General features: G+C 46.9%; 1 protein-coding gene and 1 long non-coding RNA gene across 2 annotated transcripts; both read right to left on the bottom strand.

The window, feature by feature from the left end:
• Window positions 1-8,940: 8,940 nt before the first annotated feature.
• Window positions 8,941-10,457, bottom strand: LOC307207339. Its single transcript, XR_013834654.1, has 2 exons — window positions 9,962-10,457; window positions 8,941-9,291 (listed from the first exon to the last, which is right to left on the bottom strand). It is a non-coding gene; the product is annotated as an uncharacterized lncRNA (long non-coding RNA).
• A 1,105-nt stretch (window positions 10,458-11,562) lies between these two features.
• On the bottom strand, window positions 11,563-20,538 carry MOB3A (MOB kinase activator 3A). The gene is made up of 4 exons (XM_079960996.1): window positions 20,467-20,538; window positions 15,968-16,515; window positions 13,841-14,043; window positions 11,563-11,982 (listed from the first exon to the last, which is right to left on the bottom strand). The coding sequence occupies exons 2-4, from the start codon at window positions 16,380-16,382 to the stop codon at window positions 11,953-11,955; spliced, it is 648 nt and encodes a 215-aa protein (XP_079817122.1). The 5' UTR covers window positions 16,383-16,515; window positions 20,467-20,538; the 3' UTR covers window positions 11,563-11,952.
• Between the last annotated feature and the right edge of the window lie 3,665 nt (window positions 20,539-24,203).

The raw sequence follows: 24,203 nt of genomic DNA, 5'->3' as shown, positions 1-24,203 counted from the left end.
CCCCGGGGCAACAGGGACACTGGGAGGGTTTGCAAATGGATTTCCCTGGTGTTTCAAATCTCACGTGGGTTTCTGCGAAGGTGTTTTCGCAAAGGCAGCAGAAGGAAAGTGTGTTTTGAAAGCTTTGCCTAAATAAACAGGTTCTTATTCCCTTTTCCTGACACTGCATCATACAAGAAAGAAAAAAACCCTCTTAATTATGGTCTTGAGCTTTGCTTTTGTTCCGTCACTACAATGAGCAGGACAAAATCTTCCCTTGCAAGTCCTGCAATCTTCACACCTGCATTTTCAAAAAGGCAGCAAAAAGTGTATTTTTATTTTTAATTCAGGATTCCTCCTTAAATCTCTTAGGCAGTTTCATTTTTGTTTCAGGATTAGAAAACAGCACCCTCTAGAGGTGAAATATGAGTACTACCCACCTGGAAATTTTGCGTGTTATGATTGGGTAAACACCAAGCAGGCCTCTCCTCATTGGTTGAGCTGCTGTGATGTCACAGCGTGGCTTTCACGCCTTCCAGATTCTTGAGGTTTTTCATCTGCTAGGTCGCTTTTATCTCATATTTTATAACGTTAAGTATAAAGAACATCCATAATTGAACTGAGGAGGAGACAGAGCGAGAGAGAATTTCTGCAGCCACAGTGGGAGCTGTGATTTCGCAGCAGTTTGATTTCACCCCCCGAGGTGCACTCCATTGTTTCTCAAGACAGACAGATGCCAGCAACTGCCCCCAACCATGTAGCCTTGCAGCTAGTAGCCATCAGTGGCTATCTATCCTCCCTGAATCCATCCAGTCCTTTTTTCAAACCATCTTGTGGCAATGAGTTCCGCAGTCTAACCGAAAAGGGTAATTTTTGGATAGGTCCCAAATTGCCCAACATTCAGCTGCACTGAACATCCCTGAGTTCCAAAGAGTAGCCACTGTGGGAACAGAATATTATTTACATTTCCCTATACGTATAGTTAAAGCTATGGTTTTCCCAGTAGTGATGTATGGAAGTGAGAGCTGGACCATAAAGAAGGCTGATCGCCAAAGAATGGATGCTTTTGAATTCTGGTGCTGGAGGAGACTCTTGAGAGTCCCATGGACTGCAAGAAGTTCAAACCTCTCCATTCTGAAGGAAATCAGCCCTGAGTGCTCACTGGAAGGACAGATTGTGGCCACCTCATGAGAAGAGAAGACTCCCTGGAAAAGACCCTGATGCTGGGAAAGATGGAGGGCACAAGGAGAAGGGGACAACAGAGGACGAGATGGCTGGACAGTGTTCTCGAAGCTACAAACATGAGTCTGACCAAACTGCGGGAGGCAGTGGAAGACAGGAGGGCCTGGCGTGCTCTGGTCCAGGGGGTCACGAAGAGGCGGACACGACTAAACGACTAAACAACAACATACGTCGTATATGGATTGATAACAAAGTGATGGTGAATCTCTGATCGGTGCAAGCTCTCCCTAGGGCCCAAGGGAAGCAAAGCTTGGATTGTAGAGGAACCGAAATATTATAATAATAATAATAATAATAATAATTTATTATTTATACCCCGCCCATCTGGCTGAGTTTCCCCAGCCACTCTGGGCGGCTCCCAATCAGTGTTAAAAACAATACAGCATTACATATTAAAAACTTCCCTGAACAGGGCTGCCTTAAGATGTCTTCTGAATGTCAGGTAGTTCTTTATCTCTTTGACATCTGATGGGAGGGCGTTCCACAGGTCGGGCGCCACTACCGAGAAGGCCCTCTGCCTGGTTCCCTGTAGCCTCACTTCTCGCAATGAGGGAACCGCCAGAAGGCCCTCGGCGCTGGATCTCAGTGTCCGGGCTGAACGATGGGGGTGGAGATGCTCCTTCAGGTATACAGGACCGAGGCCGTTTAGGGCTTTAAAGGTCAGCACCAACACTTTGAATCGTGCTCGGAAACGTACTGGGAGCCAGTGCAGATCTCTCAGAACCGGTGTTATGTGGTCCCGGCGGCCACTCCCAGTCACCAGTCTAGCTGCCGCATTCTGGATTAATTGCAGTTTCCGGGTCACCTTCAAAGGTAGCCCCACGTAGAGCGCGTTGCAGTAGTCCAAGCGTGAGATAACCAGAGCATGCACCACTCTGGCGAGACAGTCCGCGGGAAGGGAGGGTCTTAGCCTGCGTACCAGGTGGAGCTGGTAGACAGCTGCCCTGGACACAGAGTTAACCTGCGCCTCCATGGACAGCTGTGAGTCCAAAATGACTCCCAGGCTGCGCACCTGGTCCTTCAGGGGCACAGTTACCCCATTCAGGACCAGGGAATCCTCCACACCTGCCCGCCTCCTGTCCCCCAAAAACAGTACTTCTGTCTTGTCAGGATTCAACCTCAATCTGTTAGCCGCCATCCAACCTCCAACCGCCTCCAGGCACTCACACAGGACCTTCACCGCCTTCACTGGTTCTGATTTAAAGGAGAGGTAGAGCTGGGTGTCATCTGCATACTGATGAACACCCAGTCCAAACCCCCTGATGATCTCTCCCAGCGGCTTCATATAGATGTTAAAAAGCATGGGGGAGAGGACGGAACCCTGAGGTACCCCACAAGTGAGGGCCCAAGGGTCTGAACACTCATCCCCCACCACCACTTTCTGAACACGGCCCAGGAGGAAGGAGCGGAACCACTGTATAACAGTGCCCCCAGCTCCCAGCCCCTCTAGACGGTCCAGAAGGATGTTATGGTCGATGGTGTCAAAGGCCGCTGAGAGATCCAGCAGAACTAGGAAACAGCTCTCACCTTTGTCCCTAGCCCGCCGGAGATCATCAACCAGCGCGACCAAGGCAGTTTCAGTCCCATGGTGAGGCCTGAATCCCGATTGGAAGGGATCCAAATGGTCCGTTTCCTCCAGGCGTGCTTGGAGTTGTTCAGCAACCACCCGCTCAATCACCTTGCCTAAGAATGGCAGATTTGAGACTGGGCGATAGTTGGCCAAATTGGCCGGGTCTAAAGATGTTTTTTTAAGAAGCGGTTTAATGACCGCCTCTTTTAGCGGGTCTGGGAAGGCTCCCTCACAGAGGGAAGCATTCACCACCCCGCAAAGCCCATCGCCCAGCCCTTCCCGGCTCGCTTTTATCAGCCAGGATGGGCAAGGATCAAGAAGACAGGTGGTCGGTTTCACTCGTCCAAGCATCCTGTCCACATCCTCGGAGGTAACAGATTGGAATTGATCCCATATAACAGGACCAGACAGAACTCTAGCACTCTCCCGCCCTGGCCCTGCTCCCACTGTGGAGTCTACTTCCTTCTGAATCTGAGCGATTTTATCTGCAAAAAACTTTGCAAAAGCATTGCAGGAGATCTTGGGGTCCCTACCAGGCCCCGGTGGTACAGGTGGTTCCGATAAACTGCGAACCACCTGAAAAAGTCTCCTGCTGCTGTTTTCTGCAGATGCAATGGAGGCGGCGAAGAAGGCCCTCTTCGCCGTCGCCATTGCCACTTGGTAGGCTCGACGTTGAGCTCTAACCCGTGTCCGGTCTGATTCAGAATGAGTTTTCCGCCACCGGCGCTCTAGCCGTCTCAACGATTGTTTCATCACCCTCAGCTCCGGGGAGAACCACGGGGCTGTCCGGGCTCCATGCAATCGGAGAGGGCGCTTCGGAGCCAGACAGTCAATAGCCCTGGTTAACTCCGCATTCCAGCGTGCCACCAGGGAATCAGCTGAAAGGCCATCAACTTGGGATAAAGCATCCCCTACCACTCTCTGGAAGCCAATTGGATCCATTAAGTGGCGGGGGCGGACCATCCGAATCGGTCCCACCTCCCCGCGGAGGGGAAGGGTTGCGGAGAAGTCCAGTTGCACCAGGAAGTGATCTGACCATGGCACTTCTTTTGTTTCGCTTTTAGTTAATGTCAGATCACCAACATCCGTAGAGGTAAACACCAAGTCTAAGGCATGTCCGTGGCTATGAGTTGGGCCAGACTTATTCAGGGACAGCCCCATGGAGGCCATGCTTTCCACGAAGTCCCGAGCTGCCCCTTGTAAGGTCGTGTCGGCATGGATGTTAAAATCCCCCAGGACAACCAAGCTAGGTGTCTCCAGGAGCATATCCGCCACGACCTGAAGCAGCTCGGGCAGGGAATCCTTGGTGCAGCGGGGAGGTCGGTACACCAGTAGGAATCCTGTACTGCCCCTATTGCCCAACTTCCAGAACATGCACTCAGAAAACTGGGTCTTCCCAATAGGACGCCTGGTGCAGACTAATGACTTCCTAAAAATCACTGCAACCCCCCCTCCCCGCCCACATGACCTGGGTTGCTGTGCGTAAGAGAAACCTGGTGGGCAAGCAGCGGCAAGGACAGGCCCATCTGCCTCATCCAACCAGGTCTCTGTCACACATGCCAGGTCAAATCCTCCATCCACAATCAGGTCGTGGATGGCAGTGGTTTTATTCATCATTGACCTGGCATTGCACAGCAACACTTTCAGGTCATGTGGGTTTCCCTTGCTGATTACTGTATCCTTCCGGTCAGGACCAGACCTGGAGGCAGGGATAGTCCTCAAACAACGACTAAACCTGCCTCCTCGGTAATGACATGGTCTGGTCTTAGCATAACTCCTCCTCCTGCCCGTGATCACTGAGATCGGGTGTCCCAATACATCTCCCCCTGTGGAACCTGCCCCACCCAATCTATTGGCTGAGGCCCTCTCCCAGGCAGCCATGACCCTCCCCCTTAAAAGGCAAAATACAAACTATATAATAATTTAACAGAATAATAATAATAATAAAACAAAACAGAACAAAACAAAACAAAGCAAAACAAGGAACAATAGTGCTGACTCAGTGCTTATCCCACCCCAAGCGGAAATAAAATAATGAGATAATATAATATTATAAAAAAAACTGTGGAATATATTCCATGGCATTGCTTCTACGGGAAACTTTTGGACTTGGAAATACCAGTTCGCTAAAAGACCTGAAACTTCATTGAACAAACTTTAAACTTCATTAAATGAGAGAAAGCTGGAAGACAGCTAAGAATGTTAGAGATATGACTGTGGGGGCCCCCAGTTGGAGGGACTGTGCCGAAAAACAATCGAAGATTAACAACAAGAAGAATAAAATTTCCTCTTGCATGCCAACATAATATGGATTCGTCAAGCACAATGGAAAAGTCTCATACCAGGGACTGTGACGATAAGAAGAGGTTAACATCGGAACTATGATATTGAGAAAAAACAACAGAGAAAATGCAGGAACCAAAATAAAAGACTTTTTCTGTACCAGCCAGAACATGGGAAGTTCCATTAAATTAATTAATTTGGGATGTATAATTGGCTTATTTTTTTCTTTTTTATTCGGATATGATGTTGATATTTTATTAACTGGAATGTTATGAATGAAAAATTAATAAAAATTATTTATAAAAAAGAATATTATTTAAGTTTCAACAACAACAACGGATCCAGCAGGCTCTTCCTTTGCAAGACAGGCTTGTTGTAAACAAAAATTTGCCCTTTTTCCCTTATGGGGTATCCAAGAGCCCATATAGAGTCCTTACGTAGGTTCCCTACTGGTAGGAGAAGATAACAGAGACCAACCAGAGAATATTGAGAAGCAAAGCAGCTCGTAAGCCTGATCTTTATTGATCTGTTGCAACAGGGTTCTCACTCACCAAATGCAGGAGGAGGAACCCAGAACCAAGTTGTGCCTGCCCTTATATAGACATTTTAAATTCCCTGCCCTGGAGCTCCAGACCACCCCTCCATACATCATACATACATCACAGAAGGGGTGTAACCTAAGACCACCCCACATATACATCATACCTACATCACAGAAAAGGCGGTCTATAGCAGAAATCTGAGTGCGTTGCTTACCTCCTGTCTGGCAGGTTACCTGTTTAATGGTCACTTGATTGGATTGCCTGGGGAGCTTGGCCTGTCTTTTGTAATAACAGATACTTAGTTCCTGAGCCAGGTCACAGGCTCACCCTATTCACACACAAACATACCCTTAAGACAGGATTTGTGAAGGAAAAGACAATGGGGAGGCTTTTTCATCTTCCTTTGACGTTGCAGAGAAAAAAAATTGGTCAGTTTGGGACAGTTTGGGAATGAAAAATGGTTCCAGGTCGGTCCTCCGGTGTTGATCCATGTATGTGCTTGGTTGGTACATTTATTATATATCTAAGACCTTAAATATGTCCATCCTGGCTGCCCGTAGAACCATCAAAGCCTTGGAGAAATTCTTCTATGCAAAAGGCGGCCAGTTGGTTCCACCAATTAGAAAAGCATTTATCAGCAAAGTCCTCCCGATGTTATTGTATGGGGTTGAAATCTGGGGGTGGAATTTAAAAACACTACAACGGCTCGAGATTCTGCAAAACTCTTTTGCACGAAAGTTACTGGGTCTCCCCAAGGGCTCGATTGCTGCACAGCTAAGAACAGAACTGGGCCTCCCCTCCTTTGTTGCGAGAGCCCACATTAGAATTATTATTGTGATATTCTTATCACAGGCTCACATCTCTCACCTGTCTGCAGAAAGGTGAGCGAGGGACACAGATTCATTGCATCTGCTTTGAGAAACAGCAAAACTCGGTCACCTTCAAAAAAGCAACCACCACCCCATAATTCTATTAGAAGTATATTTAAACAAGCACATTCACTATCCAGGAAATGGTCCTTGCAGTTGATCTCTCTTTTTTAAAAAAGGGACTTTCCTACCCCCCAAAAGTCCCTTCTTGCCAGCACACACAGAAATTGAAAGCTTTTCAACATCCAAGTTTGTTGGCACATTTTGATAGGCTTCTGGGAACTCCCCTCTGGAATATCCCTCAGTCCGGGAAGGCATACGAGGACAACGGGAGGGCAAGGGAGAGGAGGAGGAGGAAAAATATTTCGGAGAAAGTTAAGAGCATGTGCCTGTCAACAGCTGAGAATCCAGTTTCAACCAGGAATGGAAGCACAAGGTTGGTTCCTATTGCATTTCATGGCAATTCCACACCGTACTTGTGTCTTCCTCCACAAAGAATCTGTAGTTCAGGGCGCTGAGAGGGTTCAAGAAATGCCCTCCCTCCTCCTTGCTCCACTCAGGGAACTGCAATTCCCAGAGTTCCTGGGAAGGATTAGCTGTTAAACCGGGAACCGCAGTTCCAAGGGGAATAGAGGTCTCCGAACAACGCTCAACAGCAAAAAAAATGAGATCATGGCCACTGGTCCCATCACCTCCTGACAAATAGAAGGGGAAGAACTGGAGACAGTGAGAGATTTTACTTTCTGGGGCTCCATGATCACTGCAGATGGTGACAGCAGTCACAAAATTAAAAGACGCCTGCTTCTTGGGAGAAAAGCAATGACAAACCTGGACAGCATCTTAAAAAGCAGAGACATCACCTTGCCAACAAAGGTCCGTATAGTTCAAGCTATGGTTTTCCTAGTAGTGATGTATGGAAGTGAGAGCTGGACCATAAAGAAGGCTGATCGCCAAAGAATTTATGCTTTTGAATTATGGTGCTGGAGGAGACTCTTGAGAGTCCCATGGACTGCAAGAAGATCAAACCTCTCCATTCTGAAGGAAATCAGCCCTGAGTGCTCACTGGAAGGACAGATCCTGAAGCTGAGGCTCCAGTACTTTGGCCACCTCATGAGAAGAGAAGACTCCCTGGAAAAGACCCTGATGCTGGGAAAGATGGAGGGCACAAGGAGAAGGGGACGACAGAGGACGAGATGGTGGGACAGTGTTCTCGAAGGAGGCAGTGGAAGCCAGGAGTGCCTGGCATGCTCTGGTCCAGGGGGTTAGGGTTAGGGTTAGGGTTAGGGTTCACAGCTAACCGTTCTCTTTGGGCATTCCACTTCTCCGAAGTTTTGCAAAGCATCTATCCCACGACAGCTTGTGTCCTTAAAAACAGGTATTTAGGGCACGTATAGGCAAACTAAGTCCCGGGGGCCGGATCTGGCCCAATCGCTTTCTAAATCTGGCCCACGAACGGTCCGGGAATCAATGTGTTTTTACATGAGTAGACTGTGTCCTTTTATTTAAAATGCACCTCTGGGTTATTAGTGGGGCATAGGAATTCGTTCATCCCCCCAAAAAAAAATATAGTCTGGCCCCCCACAAGGTCTGAGGGACAGTGGACCGGCCCCCTGCTGAAAAAGTTTGCTGACCCCTGATTTAGGGTAATGTATGCATACAGATGTATGCATACAGCGGCGGGGTGCGTTCCCGCTGCTCGGTCCCAGCGCCTGCCAACCTAGCAGTTCGAAAGCACCTCCGGGTGCAAGTAGATAAATAGGGACCGCTTACCAGCGGGAAGGTAAACGGCGTTTCCGTGTGCAGCTCTGGCTCGCCAGAGCAGCGATGTCACGCTGGCCACGTGACCCGGAAGTGTCTCCGGACAGCGCTGGCCCCTGGCCTCTTAAGTGAGATGGGCGCACAACCCCAGAGTCTGTCAAGACTGGCCTGTACGGGCAGGGGTACCTTTACCTTTACCTTTATGCATACAGATCACATATTCATGTTATTATTTATTTCATATATGGATTGCTTCCTCTGAAGCGATTTCACAACACACACAAAAACCTTTGCATTAGAACCTGCATGGTCATGTAGGCAAAAATGTATTCGAGGAATGTAGCACATAAAATTTGTTAAAACACAAAAAATGGCTTGCAATAAATATGTTAAGCAGGCATATGAAGATATTTGCATGAAACATATGAAGGTTTTAATGTTTGATGTCTTACTGTGTTTTAATTTGTGGGGGGAAAGGAAGTGTGGCCTGAGAAGTGTTCTGAGGGCCAGACCGGGGGTTCTGAGGGCCGCATCTGAGGTTCCCTTGCCAACGCAGCCAATCCAAGAGGACACGCTTCAGAAGACTTGGGACAGGACTCGTCATGTCCCAAAATTGCTAAAAAATAATAATAAAATCCCACCAGGATCCCTTCAAAATCACAACACTTTACGGTGGGAGAGTAGATTATCAAACGGAGGCAGTGCTAGAAAAGTTTATTATTATTATCTTTAAAAAATACATGTATTTCCAGCTAGTGGTTTGAACAGAGTTCTGCACATAAAAGTACAGGCAGATTTTGGCCAAGCGAAATATTTCCCCGTAGGATCCAGGCCCCAAACCACTTACAAAAAACCCCACAGAGGTTTAATGGCAGGCAGGGGCTCCTTTCAACCCTACCCCCCCAAATCACAAGTCTGAGAGAGTCCTAAAAACTGATTAAAACTCACATCGGCTTCTGAAGCAAGAATTTTTTTAGCAGGAGCTGGAACAGGTAGGGCAGTGGCACATGCCCAATATCAAGTGGCAAGGAGTTCCAAAGTAAGATCACTTGCCAACTACTTGATAGACCTGACGGAGCCCAATTTGAGAAGAGCGTTTACCATGGCCCGTTTCCATTCTATACCCACGGCCTTTTTGCAGGGGATTTATTCTAAGACCCCTATTACTCAGCGTCTATGTCCATGCACAATGAATGAAGTAGAGGACTTCATACATTTCTTTTTCTACTGCCCTATTTATGAGCTAATAAGATCTAAGCTCCTCCGCTTGATCCCGTCCACCATTACATCTAAGGAAGACTGTTTGAAATCGCTTCTTGTGGACGCAAATCCCCAAGTTTCACGTGGGGTGGCAATCTTTATAGTGCAGGCCTTGAAACTCAGGGCTACTCTGACCGGGTAGTGTGTTCTAGACCTGGACCAGTTTTAATTCTTTCATTACCTTTTTAACCTAATGTGCCGAGCCTATTTTGGGGCCATTTTATGCTTTATATACATCCGCGTTCTAGTTTCCTGGCCCCGGTAACTAAATCTTTATATTATTGTCTTAGGGTAATTTTAAATGCCATAACCCCAGCAATATCGCTTTGAATTTTGTTTGGTTGCTTGTCTATAGCATTTTGTTTTATCCTGCTATGGCTGTATGCTAATGCAATAAAGGTTTGATTGATTGAAGTGGCAAGGAGTTCCAAAGTGCGAGCTCGGCCGCACCAAGGGACCGATTTCTTACAATTAATGGGCATCACCTGTGGCAGTACCTGACGCTGGTCAAAGTGGGAGGGGATGCCATGGGTGGGCCAGTTTCTGCGCACAGTCAAATGGGTGCTCCTCTCCACCCCCCCTCCTGGGAAAGGAAGGACCAGCCAGGCGTGGTCTTACCTGTGCAGGTAACGACAAAAGCACAGGGCAGGGCAGCCATGTCTCTATCTTTGATGACATGCATTGAAGAAGCAACATCTGCTTAGCCAAAGATGCTCTCTTGGCCATAGCTGTCAACATTTCCCTTTTTTTTAAGGGAAATTCCCTTATTCCGAATAGGATTCCTCACAAGAAAAGGGAAAAGTTGACAGCTATGACAAAGGGACTGTCTCCTTAGGAGATAGTTTCCAGGTATATATAACTTTTCTAAGCTAAGTCTGCCTTCTGGGATCCGACTGTGAACAGAATGTGAGTAAACTCTTTTTATACTTTTGTAGACAACTGTGTTGTGTCTTATCTTTTATGAGGGAATAAGGGGGAAATATAGGGACGCAGGTGGCGCTGTGGGTTAAAGCCTCAGCGCCTAGGACTTGCCGATCGAAAGGTCGGCGGTTCGAATCCCTGCGGCGGGGTGCGCTCCCGCTGCTCGGTCCCAGCGCCTGCCAACCTAGCAGTTCGAAAGCACCTCCGGGTGCAAGTAGATAAATAGGGACCGCTTACCAGCGGGAAGGTAAACGGCGTTTCCGTGTGCGGCTCTGGCTCGCCAGAGCAGCGATGTCACGCTGGCCACGTGACCCGGAAGTGTCTCCGGACAGCGCTGGCCCCTGGCCTCTTAAGTGAGATGGGCGCACAACCCCAGAGTCTGTCAAGACTGGCCCGTACGGGCAGGGGTACCTTTACCTTTACCTTTAAGGGGGAAATACCAGAACAGTTATTATAGAGGCTTTAGCGAGCCTGAGCAAACGCATCCGCTGTGAGTTTAAAAAGGGGAATGTTACTCTGCTAAAATTGTGAACTTGTTAACACAAGTTGGAAAGGCTATAATCAAACAATATATCCTCTCCTGCATCCCTGAACGTTCTGAGGGAGTCCCTTCCGCTGTGGAACAGCTCTCACTGTCAGAAAGTTCTTCCTGATGTTGAGTTGGAATCTCCTTTCTTGCAACTTGAAGCCATGGGTTCGAGTCCTGCCCTCCAGAGCAGGAGAAAACAAGCTGGCTCCCTCTTCCATGTGGCAGCCCTTAAGATCTTTGAAGATGGCTCCCATATCTCCTATCAGTCTCCTCTTTCCTAGGCTAAATGTACCCAGCTCCTTCAACCGTTCCTCATCAGGCTTGCTTTCCAGACCCTTGGTGATCTTGGTCACCTTCCTCTGCACATGTTCCAGCTTGTCAACATCCTTCTTAAACGGGTGGCGCCCTGAACTGGACACAGGACTCCAGATGTGGTCTGACCAAGGCAAAATAGCGCAGCACTATGACTTCCCCTGATCTGGACACTAGACTCGTTTTTCTAAATGCTCAAAGAAACCACCAGTTGAAATATCTGTTCTAGGACCTTTCCTTGTATCAACGCCAAGCTCACCGGTCAGTAGTTACCTAGGTCTTCTCCCCCCCCCCCTAAAAGTTAGGGACAACATGAGACTCATGTTGTGGGTTCGAATCCCACATTGGGCAAAAAGAGTCTTGCACTGCAGGGGTTGGACCAGATGACCCTCAGGATTTTTGGGTTCTATGATTCTATCCCTGATTATAATACATGCAGGCACACACACAACATACACGCCCTCTCTCTAACAAGGAAAATCATGGTATAAAACAGTTTTTAGTAGTCATCGTAGGATAACTCTCCCCCCCCCCTTTCTTTGGCTTTGTTTTATAAAACAATATATTATTTTCTTCAAAGAGGGGAGGAAGGCGCTCCAGATTCCCCTTGCCCTCCCTAGTGGAGGAGAGTTCCGCAGTCCCAGGAGAGGCTCGTATCTGGCCGGGGGAATCGCTCCCTGCAGGGCGTCAGTGGCAAATCCTTGAGGTCATTTCCTTCTGTCGAATAAAAGAGGGCAGGGGGAAAGGACTGAGTGCTTTTCTGCTGTTCAAAATTGTGAGAAAGAATTAATATCTATTTATATCTATATCAGCTTGGCTGCATTTTAATGTTTCAATGTTGTATTTTAATCTTGTTTTTAAGTTGTATTCATTCAACTTGTTTTTATTATTGCTTGTTACCCGCCCTGAGCCTGGCCTTGGCTGGGGAAGGGGGGGCATTATTATTAATAATAATAATAATAATTATCATCAACATTGCACAGCAACAAAGGTAAAATAAGGTTCAGGACAGACACATTTTTTAAAACAAAAAGCAGCAAGCTGCTAGACCTGGGAGTTTGATGGGTGTGGGTGTGGGTGTGGCTGGAATGTGGTTTGTTTGGTTGTTGTTGTTGTTTTGCTTTTGTTGTTTTTAAGGGATGGCATCCAATTTCGTTGCACTTGTGCAATGTTGCACTTGTGTAATGACAATAAAGAATCTATCTATCTATCTATCTTATGGAGGTCTTGTAGGCAGGGTGGGTTAAGGTAAAGGTAAAGGTACCCCTGCCCGTACGGACCAGTCTTGACAGACTCTGGGGTTGTGCGCCCATCTCACTTAAGAGGCCAGGGGCCAGCGCTGTCCGGAGACACTTCCGGGTCGGGTCACGTGGCCAGCGTGACATCGCTGCTCTGGCGAGCCAGAGCTGCACACGGAAACGCCGTTTACCTTCCCGCCGGTAAGCGGTCCCTATTTATCTACTTGCACCCGGAGGTGCTTTCGAACTGCTAGGTTGGCAGGCGCTGGGACCGAGCAGCGGGAGCGCACCCCGCCGCAGGGATTCGAACCGCCGACCTTTCGATCGGCAAGTCCTAGGCGCTGAGGCTTTAACCCACAGCGCCACCTGCGTCCCCCTAGGCAGGGTGGGTTAACGGCATATAAATATAATAATAACAGTACCAGTAATAATGAAGATGATGGTAATAATAAAAACGATTTCCAAATATTACTTGGCGTTGCCATTTTCTTTTTCAAATAAACTTATTGTGTCTTATGGGAATGACTTTGGAATTTTGCACACCAGGGAGTATATGAATGCTATAAAAATGATGATGATGATGATGATGATAATAATAATAATAATACGTGGGGTAGCTCAGTCGGCAGAGCATGAGGCTTTTAATCTCAGGGTCGTGGGTTCGAGTCCTACGTTGAGCAAAAAGATTCCTGCATGGCAGGGGGTTGGGCTAGATGACCCTCGTGGTCCCTTCTCCCTCGACAGCACTGAATTTCCGTTTCCAGTATTACTAATGGCAATTTCCAAATGGGGCTTAGCCTTGCTCTTCCTCTTCTTTTCCAAAATGACCTCAGTGCAAGCTGCTAAGGGATTCTGCACATGGGGCGGTATATAAATATCACTGAAAGCCACAGGGTCATAGAACTGTGGCGCTGGAAGGGAATACCAAAGATCATCCAGCTCAACCCCTGACAATGCAGGAGGGCTGTATTTTATGCCATCGCCTCGGTGGTTTTGTACATATAAATACAGTCATACCTTGGGTTACAGATTGTGTCGTTTCGGGTTACAGACGCACCGAAACCTGGAAGTACCGGAACGGGTTACTTCCGGGCTTCAGGGCTCGCGCATGCACAGAAGCGCTAATTCACGCTTTGCGCATAAGCGCCAAATTACAACCTATGCGTGCGCAGATGAGGCGCTGCAGGTTGTGAACGCTGCAGGTTGCGAACGTGCCTCCTCCGCGGATCACGTTCACAACCCGAGCGTCCACTGTATAATAATAATAATAATAATAATAATAATATGAATAATAATTATGAAAAGATTGGCAACCCTTTTCCCCAGAGGAAACTCACCAGGGGCTCCAGCTCCTTGGTGTCGATGAGGCCAAACTCCGTCACAAAATAGTAAAAGTGCTTGTAGCAGGTGTTGACGTGGGCTTCGGAGCCCATCTGGGCGATGCGGTCAAAGTGGTGGATGTAGACGTGGACGAAGACTCGGAAGAGCCGCGAGAGGATCTTCTTGACGGACTTGAGGAAGTTCTTCTGGAACGGGGTACCTGGTGAGAGAAACGCACATGATGCCCAGGTCATGACAGGCGGCAGAGATGCCCAGTAAACACACACACACACCGCCCCGTCTAAGGTCAATACTGTCCACACTGGCCGGCGGCAGCCCTCCAGGAGCCTTTTGGACCTCTACGGCTGAGCTACGGCCTTCCCTCTAATAAAAAAGTTTCTAGTCCTCCTCGTTCCAAATACCGTATTTTTTGTTCTATAAGACTCACTTTTTCCCTCCTAAAAAGTAAGGGGAAATGTGTGTGCGTCTTATGGAGCGAATGCAGGCTGCGCAGCTATCCCAGAAGCCAGAACAGCAAGAGGGATTGCTGCTTCCACTGTGCAGCGATCCCTCTTGCTGTTCTGGCTTCTGGGATTCAGAATATTTTTTTTCTTGTTTTCCTCCTCCAAAAACTAGGTGTGTCTTGTGGTCTGGTGCGTCTTATAGAGAGAAAAATACGGTATACAACTGATTTAAGTAGCAAGCTTGCTTCCTATCAAGTCAGACTGATGGGTCCATGCAGCCTTCTTGCTCCTGATGTGAACCAGATGACTCCAGTTTCTTAAGCAGGGCTTCCAGCCTCAGCGAGTTGCTGGAAACAAACATTTGTCCTTCCTGACCAGACCTGGCTGCTTCTTGCAACTCACGGCTTTCTTGACCCCTGGATCGTCCAACTACGTGAACTGAGATACACCTGACCTTAGGACTGGACTGGACCTTGTATACAGACTCTGCCTCGAGGCAATTATCCCCCTGAGACTTGGCTGGTTTCTCCAGTGGATCAGTTGCCAAGACAGCCGTCTCAATCCCCTCCTCCCCAGGGCTTTCTCCAAACAATCGGAGATTGCTCCTGTGTGCAGCCAACCTCTCCTCCACCCTTTTCACGCCTCTCCTGGTTCTGGGGGACTAGCAGAGAGGGGAGATGGTTGCAACAGGAGGGGGAGACTCCCTGACATCTTCACCAGCCTGACCCATCTCTGCTTCCTGGCCTCCTTCTTTTCCTGTTTCAGCTCCTGCCTCTGATTCTGGACTGCTCTCTGTCACGGACTCTCCCTGCTCACTAAACCCTGTTAGCTCTTCTTCCAACACCTCCACCTTGTAGTCCTCTTCCTCTTTTTCCTCTGACTACTCATCGCCATTCCACCACCCCTCCCTGGGCTCTGAGCCTTCTTCCCTTGGGGGCTCCCCAGCTGGTTCCCCCCACGCTTCCTCTGGGTCCAAACCACCCCACGACAGAGGATCTGTCTGGCACAGAGCAAAAACTGAACCACCACATTCCTGTGACTTGGGAATGCAATGTAATAACAACAACAACAACAACAACAATAATAAATTTATTATTTATACCCCGCCCATCTGGCTGGGTTTCCCCAACCATTCTGGGAGGCTTTCAACAGAATATTAAAATACAATAACCTATTAAAAATTAAAAGTTTCCCTAAACAGGGCTGCCTTCAGATGTCTTCTAAGTGTTAGGTGATTGTTTATTTCCTTGACATCTGGTGGGAGGGCGTTCCACAGGGCGGGTGCCACTACTGAGAAGGCCCTCTGCCTGGTTCCCTGTAGCTTTGCTTCTAGCAGGGAGGGAACCGCCAGAAGGCCCTCGGCGCTGGACCTCAGCGTCCGGGCTGAACGATGGGGGTGGAGACGCTCCTTCAGGTATACTGGACCGAGGCCGTTTAGGGCTTTAAAGGTCAACACCAAGACTTTGAATTGTGCTCAGAAACGTCCTGGGAGCCAGTGTAGGTCTTTCAAGACCGGTGTTATGTGGTCTTGGCGGCCGCTCCCAGTCACCAGTCTAGCTGCCGCATTCTGGATTAATGCAGCCTATAATCACATTCGCCTTTCTGCGCAGCCACATCACACTGCTGGCTGACGTCCGGTGCCCCCCCCGCCCCCGCAGGAAATCCCGGAAACGGACTCACCAACGTTGGTGGGGAAAAGGTCCTCATTGTTGATCTGCACTTCGATCCAGTCCATCAGCAGGTCCATGTACTGCGGGGCCGAGAGGGCAGTGGGCTTGCGGGATTTCTCGTCCTGCCACCGGTACTCATATTTCGGACCCCCGGACATCACGGGGCAGCTCTGCTCCGTGCAGGAGTCAGCGATGGTCCCATAGATGAGGTTGATGCGGTTGAAGAAGTCCACCACGTGGACGGCCACCCAGTCGTTCAGCTCCTCGCCCGGCGGCAGCTGCACAGCCACCTTCAAGTCCAGCCCGGCGTTGAGAGATGCCTGTGCCATTTTGTGCAGCTCGAAGCGCTGCGTTCCAGGTTCAAATTTCTTCTTGGGGCGGAACGTGCGGTCCTTGTTGAAAACTTGCCGCAGAGGGTTAGACATCTCCTGCTCGAGTCGGCTGCCCCCCAAAAGTTATTGATAGCCGAGAGATTTGCCACTGCGACGGAGGAGTTTTTCGGACAACCGAATTTTAAAGTGTCAAGGAGTTCCGCCGGTCGTACAGAGGCTCTTCAACCTGCAGCAGAACAGATAGACATGGTTTTTATAAAATGCCTTTTCTTTTTAAAACAGAGGGGTGTTTTTTTGGGGGGGGGCACACCTGTCAGAGATTAATTCTGTAATCCAGTCCAAGCCTGGAATTAGAGGTGGTTGTATTATTCTATTAATAATAATAAATTATTTATCACATCACAAAACTAACACAGTATACAAAGAACATAAGAACATAAAAACAAGCAATCAATCACTGAATTAAATACATCTTAAAATTAGTTCAGAGAAAATTAAAATCTGGACAGATGGCAGTGCCCAGGTAAAATTGAGAGACGTTAATATTCTCCAAGGGATGCGGGTGGTGCTGTGGGTTAGCTCCAAGAGCCTAGGACTTGCTGATCAGAAGGTTGGCGGTTCGAATCGCTGCGTTGCTCGGTCCCTGCTCCTGCCAACCTAGCAGTTCGAAAGCACGTCAAAGTGCAAGTAGATAAATAGGTACCACTCTGATGGGAAGGTAAACGGCGTTTCCGTGCGCTGCTCTGGTTCGCCAGAAGCGGCTTAGTCATGCTGGCCACATGACCTGGAAGCTGTGCGCCGGCTCCCTCGGCCAATAAAGCGAGATGAGCGCGGCAAACCCAGAGTCGGCCACGACTGGACCTCATGGTCAGGGGTCCCTTTACCTTTTTAATATTTTCCTGGGCCAACTGTTACCACTGGTCTTTTAAAGGACCCATGAATGGGCTAGAAGGCCTCTTTAATGCTTATTCTTATACAGAAAGAAAAGGCCAGGCCAGTCTAATCTCCCTGGGGGCTGGGATCTCTAATATTATAAGAGAGAGAAAATAGGGTGCAGCAAAGGGGAGGGGGAAAAACACACCATGGAAAGTGGAGTGGGAAGAAAAAATTAACGTGTATTGGAATGCATATGTGAAATTTCTGGAAATTTAATAAAATATAACTGGGGGAAATGAAGGTACTTCCTGCTGAATTAACTACCTTCGTGTGTGTGTGTGTGTGTGTGTGTGTGTGTGTGTGTATATATATATATATATATATATGAGATGGTTCTTGAAGGCCAGGAATCGAGGCCCCTTGGGTGTCTCTAAAAGAAGAGAGGTGTCCTGTGAAGGGAAGTTGAGAGAGGAAGTTGAGGGCGGGGAGAGGGAGGGCAGGATCCGACAGTCGTCCTGCAGCGGTGCAAGCCCCATTTACAAAGAACCGAGTTCGAGCTTCGCTTAAAAGCCACATCCTGTGTGCAGACACATGTCAGTTTTGGTGAAGAAGGCAGGAAGTGCAGAAAGAGAGAGAGAGAGAAGCTGTGTCTCGAAACAACACAAAAGCGCCAACGAGAAGATATTGCTTCAAAGCTTTGGAATCGTAGAGTTGGGACCCGAGGGTCATCTAGTCCAACCCCCCATGCGATGCAGGAATCTCAAGTAAAGCATATAGAATCTTTTGGACTGCCCTGGAGAGAGGGGTTTTTCCTGTAAAAAAAGGGGGGGATCTGCTTGGAATAAGCTGGTTGCTAGTTGCCATCAAAAGCCCACTCCTCCTCCACGAATTTCCCCATTCCTCTTTTAAACCCTGTGGGAGGGAGTTCCGCAGTTTAACGGGAAAAGTCTGCCTGGAATCTTCCCATGATCAGCTTCCTTGGGTGTCTGCAAGATCCAATGTTAGAAGAGGGAGAGAGGAGGCCTTTTTCTCAATCCACTTCCTCCAAGTCAGGCATCTACCCCCTCTTACGCCGCCCCCCAAACTCTCCTTGCCTGACTCAGACCCAGAGGCCCATTGAACCCAGGATCCTGTTTCTGACAAGGGTCAGCAAGAGGCCTGCAGGGAGGCCCACCAAAAATGCACCAGCCTTTCCCTGTCCGCTTGTCGTTGTTTAGTCATTTAGTCGTGTCTGCCTCTCCGTGACCCCCTGGATCAGAGCACGCCAGGCCCTCCTGTCTTCCACTGCCTCCCGCAGTTTGGTCAAACTCATGCTGGTCTCTTCGAGAACACTGTCCCACCATCTCGTCCTCTGTCGTCCCCTTCTCCTTGTGCCCTCCATCTTTCCCAACATCAGGGTCTTTTCCAGGGAGTCTTCTCTTCTTCTGAGGTGGCCAAAGTCTTGGAGCCTCAGCTTCAGGATCTGTCCTTCCAGTGAGCACTCAGGGCTGATTTCCTTCAGAATGGAGAGGTTTGATCTTCTTGCAGTCCATGGGACTCTCAAGAGTCTCCTCCAGCACCAGAATCCAAAAGCATCCATTCTTCGGCGATCAGCCTTCTTGATGGTCCAGCTCTCACTTCCATACATCACTACTGGGAAAACCAGAGCTTGAACTATACGGACCTTTGTTGGCAAGGTGATGTCTCTGCTTTTTAAGATGCTGTCCAGGTTTGTCATTGCTTTTCTCCCAAGAAGCAGGCGTCTTTTAATTTCGTGGCTGCTGTCACCATCTGCAGTGATCATGGAGCCCAAGGAAGTAAAATCTCTGACTGTCTCCATTTCCCCCCCTTCTGTTTGCCAGGAGGTGATGAGACCAGTGGCCATGATCTTCGTTTTTTTGATGTTGAACTTCAGACCATATTTTGCGCTCTCCTTTTTCACCCTCAATAAAAGGTTATTTAATTCCTCCTCACTTTCTGCCATCAAGGTTGTGTCATCTGCATATCTGCAGCAGTTGCGAATTCAGAGGTAGACTGTCCCTGCGTGGGGAGGTTCAGATTCTTAAATACAGGGAAACCTCTTCCTCTTTGGCAAAGCTTTAGCATCAAACTTTTTAGAAGGCAGACAGGAGGAAACAGTATACACCGTACTTGTAATAACAAAGAGGTGGAATTAATTTTACAGGTCTGGGATCCAGGCCTGATGAGGAACGGTTGAAGGAGCTGGGCATGTTTAGGCTGGAGAAGAGGAGACTGAGAGCAGATATGAGAGCCACCTTCAAATATCTCAAAAGCTGTGACAAGGAAGGTGGAACAAGCTGGTTTTCTCCTGCTCCGGAGGGTAGGACTCGAACCCGTGGCTTCAAGTTATAGAATGGAGACTCCGACTAAACATATGGTAGAAACTTTCTGACAATAAGAGCTGTTCAACAGGGGAAGGTTTCTAAGCAGAGAATGCTTTAGCTGAGATTCCTGCATTGGTTTGGATAACCCCTGGGGTTCCCTTGCAACTCCACAATTCTATGATTCTATGACTCAATGAAATGCATATTTTTATTTTTAAAAAGTCAGGGAGCTAGAAAACAATGCTGAACTATCCTTTTCACAGTCCTTCTCAAGTCATTTTACTGGAGGACGGAGTTTTATTTTTTGTCACACAATATTCATGTAAGTCTGCTTTTGAAATCCACATGGACAAGACCAACTTTGACCCTCTATACACTATGAAATGAAATATAAAGTCTTTACAAAAAGGGGGAAAGTCTAACTTTTGTCCCTGCTTAAAACATTTTTGTTTAGCCAAGTAGAAGTTACATGCGTTTATTTCCACCATCCTTTGAATATTTCCACATAACTGCTTTTAACTGCCCCCCCCCACACTTAAAAAATGACAATTTAAATATTTCCTATTGTCATAAAACTTCTTAGAGGCTCTTAAGCGGTATACAAAATTTGTGAATGAATACACAGATCCACTTATTTCAACGGGTCTACTCTGAGGAGTATTAACAACAACAATAGTTCTGTTTATATACCGCCCCTTATAAAATACCCCAGAAACAAATCAATAAATCAATATTTATTTATTGTATTCACAGCCCCCCTCCCCACTCTCAAGATCTCAATTTAATCCCCACAACATGAAGAAGTTGAGAGGCAGCCAGGAAGCAACGGATCAAAAAAAACCTCTTTATTTTACCCATACATATCCCATCAAAAGGTACTCAGCCACGATTCCAGCATTTCAAGGAATCTTTGTTTTGTTATTTATAAATAACATTATTATTATTATTATTTATTAAACCCAGGTTCATGTTCTTACCGGCACCGCTTTCCGACCGGAACAAAATGAGGAGCCTCAAGGCGGAATTGGCGATGGGTCTCCTCGTCGCTGTCTCCTTTTTTGAAAAGGTTTTGAATTATAAGAAGAAGGGAGAGGGGAAAAGACGGGGAAAGGTGGATATTTTAAGAAAAGGCACCTGAACAGAACCCTGAGGTCACCCTAAGGAGCTTGGATTGCAAGTCGCTCGCTCGGATCCTGACCCAAAACACGGGAAACCTCTCTGCTTGAGGAAGATTCAGAACCCCGATGAGTAATGCCTGCTGAACTCACTTCCTTTTAGGGAAAGCAACGTTTGTGCAAGAGGTTTTTTCTTTTCTTCTTTGCAAAAAACCCAAGGGCTACATTATTTATACGAAAATGACATTTTTTGGAGGGGAGCCAGGAGAATACACCCCCCCCCTTGGTTCAACTGATCTGGGCTTTCCAAAGTGGTTGGAACTGACACTCTCAGGGGTCGGTGGAAATGGTTTTGGGGTGAAATTTCTCATGTTTTGTAAAAATCTATGCACTTCTAAGAACAAGGCCTAGACTGAATAATATGTTCATGTTTTATTATAATCTTATATGTGCTGGAAATCGGCCAGAGTGGCTGGGGCAGCCCAGTTAGATGGGTGCTGTATTAATAATAATAATAATAATAATAATAATAATAATAATAATAATAATTTTATACCCCACCCATCTGGCTGGGTTTCCCCAGCCACTCTGGGCGGCTTCCAACAGAATATTAAAATACAGTGGTCTATTAAACATTAAAAGCTTCCCTAAACAGGGCTGCCTTCAGATGTCTTCTAAAAGTCTGGTAGTTATTATTATTATTATTATTGAAAAGGACGTCCCTCTTTTCATCGGAGAAATGTTGAAGCATATGTTGCTTGAATGGTAAAAAAAGTCTGCAATAATACATTGGGTTAAAGATACACTTGTCTCTTTTATCGCTTTGTTTTTGCTGTCAATTTTGCCGTTTCAGTATAGTCCATTAACTTTTGAATAGGCCGAGGGTGTCTGTCTGTCTGTCTGTCTGTCTGTCTGCCTGTCTGCCTGCCTGCCTGCCTGCCTGCCTGTCTGTCTGTCTGTCTATCTATCTATCTATCTATCTATCTATCTATCTATCTATCTATCTCAGGGGTCAGCAAACCTTTTCAGCAGAGGGCCGGTCCACTGTCCTTCAGGCCTTGTGGGGGGCCGGACTATATTTTGAAGGGGGGGAAATGAACAAATTTCTACGCCCTGCAAATAACCCAGAGATGCATTTTAAATAAAAGCACACATGTTTGCCTACCCCTCATTTTGACGCCAATAAATAATATAAAGGGGGGGGGGGGGAAGAACCCTCTAAACTTCCAAATGAAAAAGACTCACTGATGATTTAAAAAAACACCAAAAACCCAGAATTTTCAGGAAGCCAGAATCCCAACTATTCATAGTTCTTTGAAATGAGGAATTCCCCCTGGCAGGAAATTCTTTCTGCATGCTTACAAGGGGAAAATTGCCAGGAAAATCCATTTCCTGCATTTTTCCAGCAACTGGGCTCCAAATGCTGGCTTTGATCTACCAGTTCCTCGTTTCGAGTTTCCAGATCGCGAGTATTTTCGGCTGAAATCCCTTCCCCACTGAACCGCAGCCCACCCCCCACCCTGAGACACAGCTGCAAAGCAGGAAGCCCCGAGTTCAAATGCCGCCGCTGACATGAGGCATGCGAAAGGCAAGCCACACCAACCGCCCAGCTCTCGGCCTCAGTCTTCCCCATCTGTGGAATGGGCTGAAGAACACGGGCAAACTTTGCAGCACTGCTGTAAGGGACAAAATACCATGTGCAGAGTTCCTTGAACCCCATAGGAAGAGAGAAGTCGTTTTTAGTTTTTTTCCTGTTTGGTTTTTTTTTTAATCATTATTCTCTTTAGTTCAGCCTGAATTTTATGGAATATTCGGTTGAAAACCTTTAATAACATAGATTTTTTAAAAGTTTGCATAGTCCCCTGCGATTCACATTTTGCTGCATTGATAAGATTTTGAAATAACAATTACAAGGTGAGCCCAGCTTCGGCTGGTGAGGGCGGGATATAAATACATTATTATTATTATTATTATTATTATTATTATTATTGATAAACCTGATCAAACGGGGGGAAAGGGTGGAATTCAAATGAATCTGACAAGCATCTGAAAAGAATTAAGATGCCCCCAAATCCCTAACCAGCACTTTATGGGGGGGGGGAGTTTTATTATTGAATTAAATTTTGATATCGTTTTGCAAATAACAATTATCAATGAGGGTGGGGGTCGCTTGGAGCAGAAAGTCTCTGGAATTGCCGTCTTTTTCCGTGTATAAAACAATGTTTTCTGAAAAGGATGGGGCCTTTTATCATATGTGGTGGGAATGTAGAGAAATTTTAAAAAAAAATTGGGAAATGATATATAATGAATTGAAGAAAATGTTTAAAATGACATTTGTAAAAAAACAAAACCAGAAGCATTTTTGTTAGGGATTGTAGGAAAAGACCTGCCAAGTAAAACAAAGAATTTATTTATGCATGCGACAACAGCGGTGAGAGTTTTGATAGCACAAGGATGGAAGAACGAGGAAATCCCGACGAAAGAGTAATGGCAAGAGAAATTGATGGATTATGCAGAACTGGCAAAACTGACATATAAACTGTGAGATAAGGACAAGGGTGACTTTAAAGAAGAATGGGAACTTTTTACAAAGTATTTAAAAAGACAACAAAATGAATCGGACTCTTTGGCAGGTTTTGAATAAACATACACAAACTTATTGATTGCTAACATAGTAAACAGATAATATAAGGATTTATACAATTTTACAGTACGCAGAGAACAATAGGTGTTGAGAAATCAGAGAGAGGAGCTGAAAGGGGAAAAATAATGAATCTGATATGTTTTGATATTGTGTTCTGTTGAAATTGTTAATAAAAAAATTAAAAATAAAAATAAAAGGATGTTTTCTGCTAACTTTATTTAGTAAAAAAATTGGGGGTCGTCTTAAAAACCAGCTTCCCCCTTAGTTGGCAACCCACCGTGGGAAAAACAGAAGGAGAGGATCGCTGGGGGGGAGGAAAGTTAATCGCCCCCAAACCTCTTGATCTTACAAGGTAGAGGCTCCCACCTCGTCCCTACTCGCGAGTAAGAGAGGAAGCAGGCGTTTCCGGGGCGCGGAACACCGGAAATCTGCAATGCATTGTGCAACATCAGCCAGACTTTTAGTTTTTCTTTTTGCAACGGGGATCAAAGCTGCAATGCGAATTCGACTGCCGATTTAAAAAGGGGAGCCGGGCGCGCATCCCCGCATCCTCACGTGCGCCTTACCTGCTTTCCGGAGGGGCTCCCCAAAACGCGTGTCAATGTCAGTCTCCCCCACTGGATCGCTGGAAAAGAGGGAAACTCTCCGCACGTTACTCCACCCTGGAGGCAGGATCGGGGCTGAGCGGCACCACCCCTTCCGGGTCCCGATCCAGGCGTGGTCCTACTCGAGAGTAGACCCGTTGAGAAGACTGGAAGAAATTCAAAGACTATCTGCAGAGGCATTATAAAATTAATGGACATTAGTGTGATGCTGGATAAAAATTAAGTGGTTACCAGCTGTAATGTAGAGGTTGAGTAATAAGTTACAATAAGTTACAACAAGTTATAATAAGGATTTGCTGAATTAAGAATTTGAACTGGAATACAAAAGGGGGAGGTGAGAGGAGGTCCGG

This window comes from Podarcis cretensis (assembly GCF_951804945.1).
Source record: "Podarcis cretensis genome assembly, chromosome: 18".
In the NCBI taxonomy this organism is placed as follows: domain Eukaryota; kingdom Metazoa; phylum Chordata; class Lepidosauria; order Squamata; family Lacertidae; genus Podarcis; species Podarcis cretensis.
The sequence above is the reverse complement of the archived record's forward strand: the minus strand, read 5'-3'. Positions and strand labels throughout refer to the sequence as shown.

Coding starts and splice junctions, on each gene's coding strand:
- MOB3A (XM_079960996.1), bottom strand. CDS start 16,382: ATGTCTAACCCTCTGCGGCAAGTTTTCAACAAGGACCGCACGTTCCGC. Junction 14,044..15,967: donor CCTTTTCCCCACCAACGTTG/GTGAGTCCGTTT, acceptor TTCTCTCACCAG/GTACCCCGTTCCAGAAGAAC. Junction 11,983..13,840: donor CCAAGGAGCTGGAGCCCCTG/GTGAGTTTCCTC, acceptor TTTATTCGACAG/AAGGAAATGACCTCAAGGAT.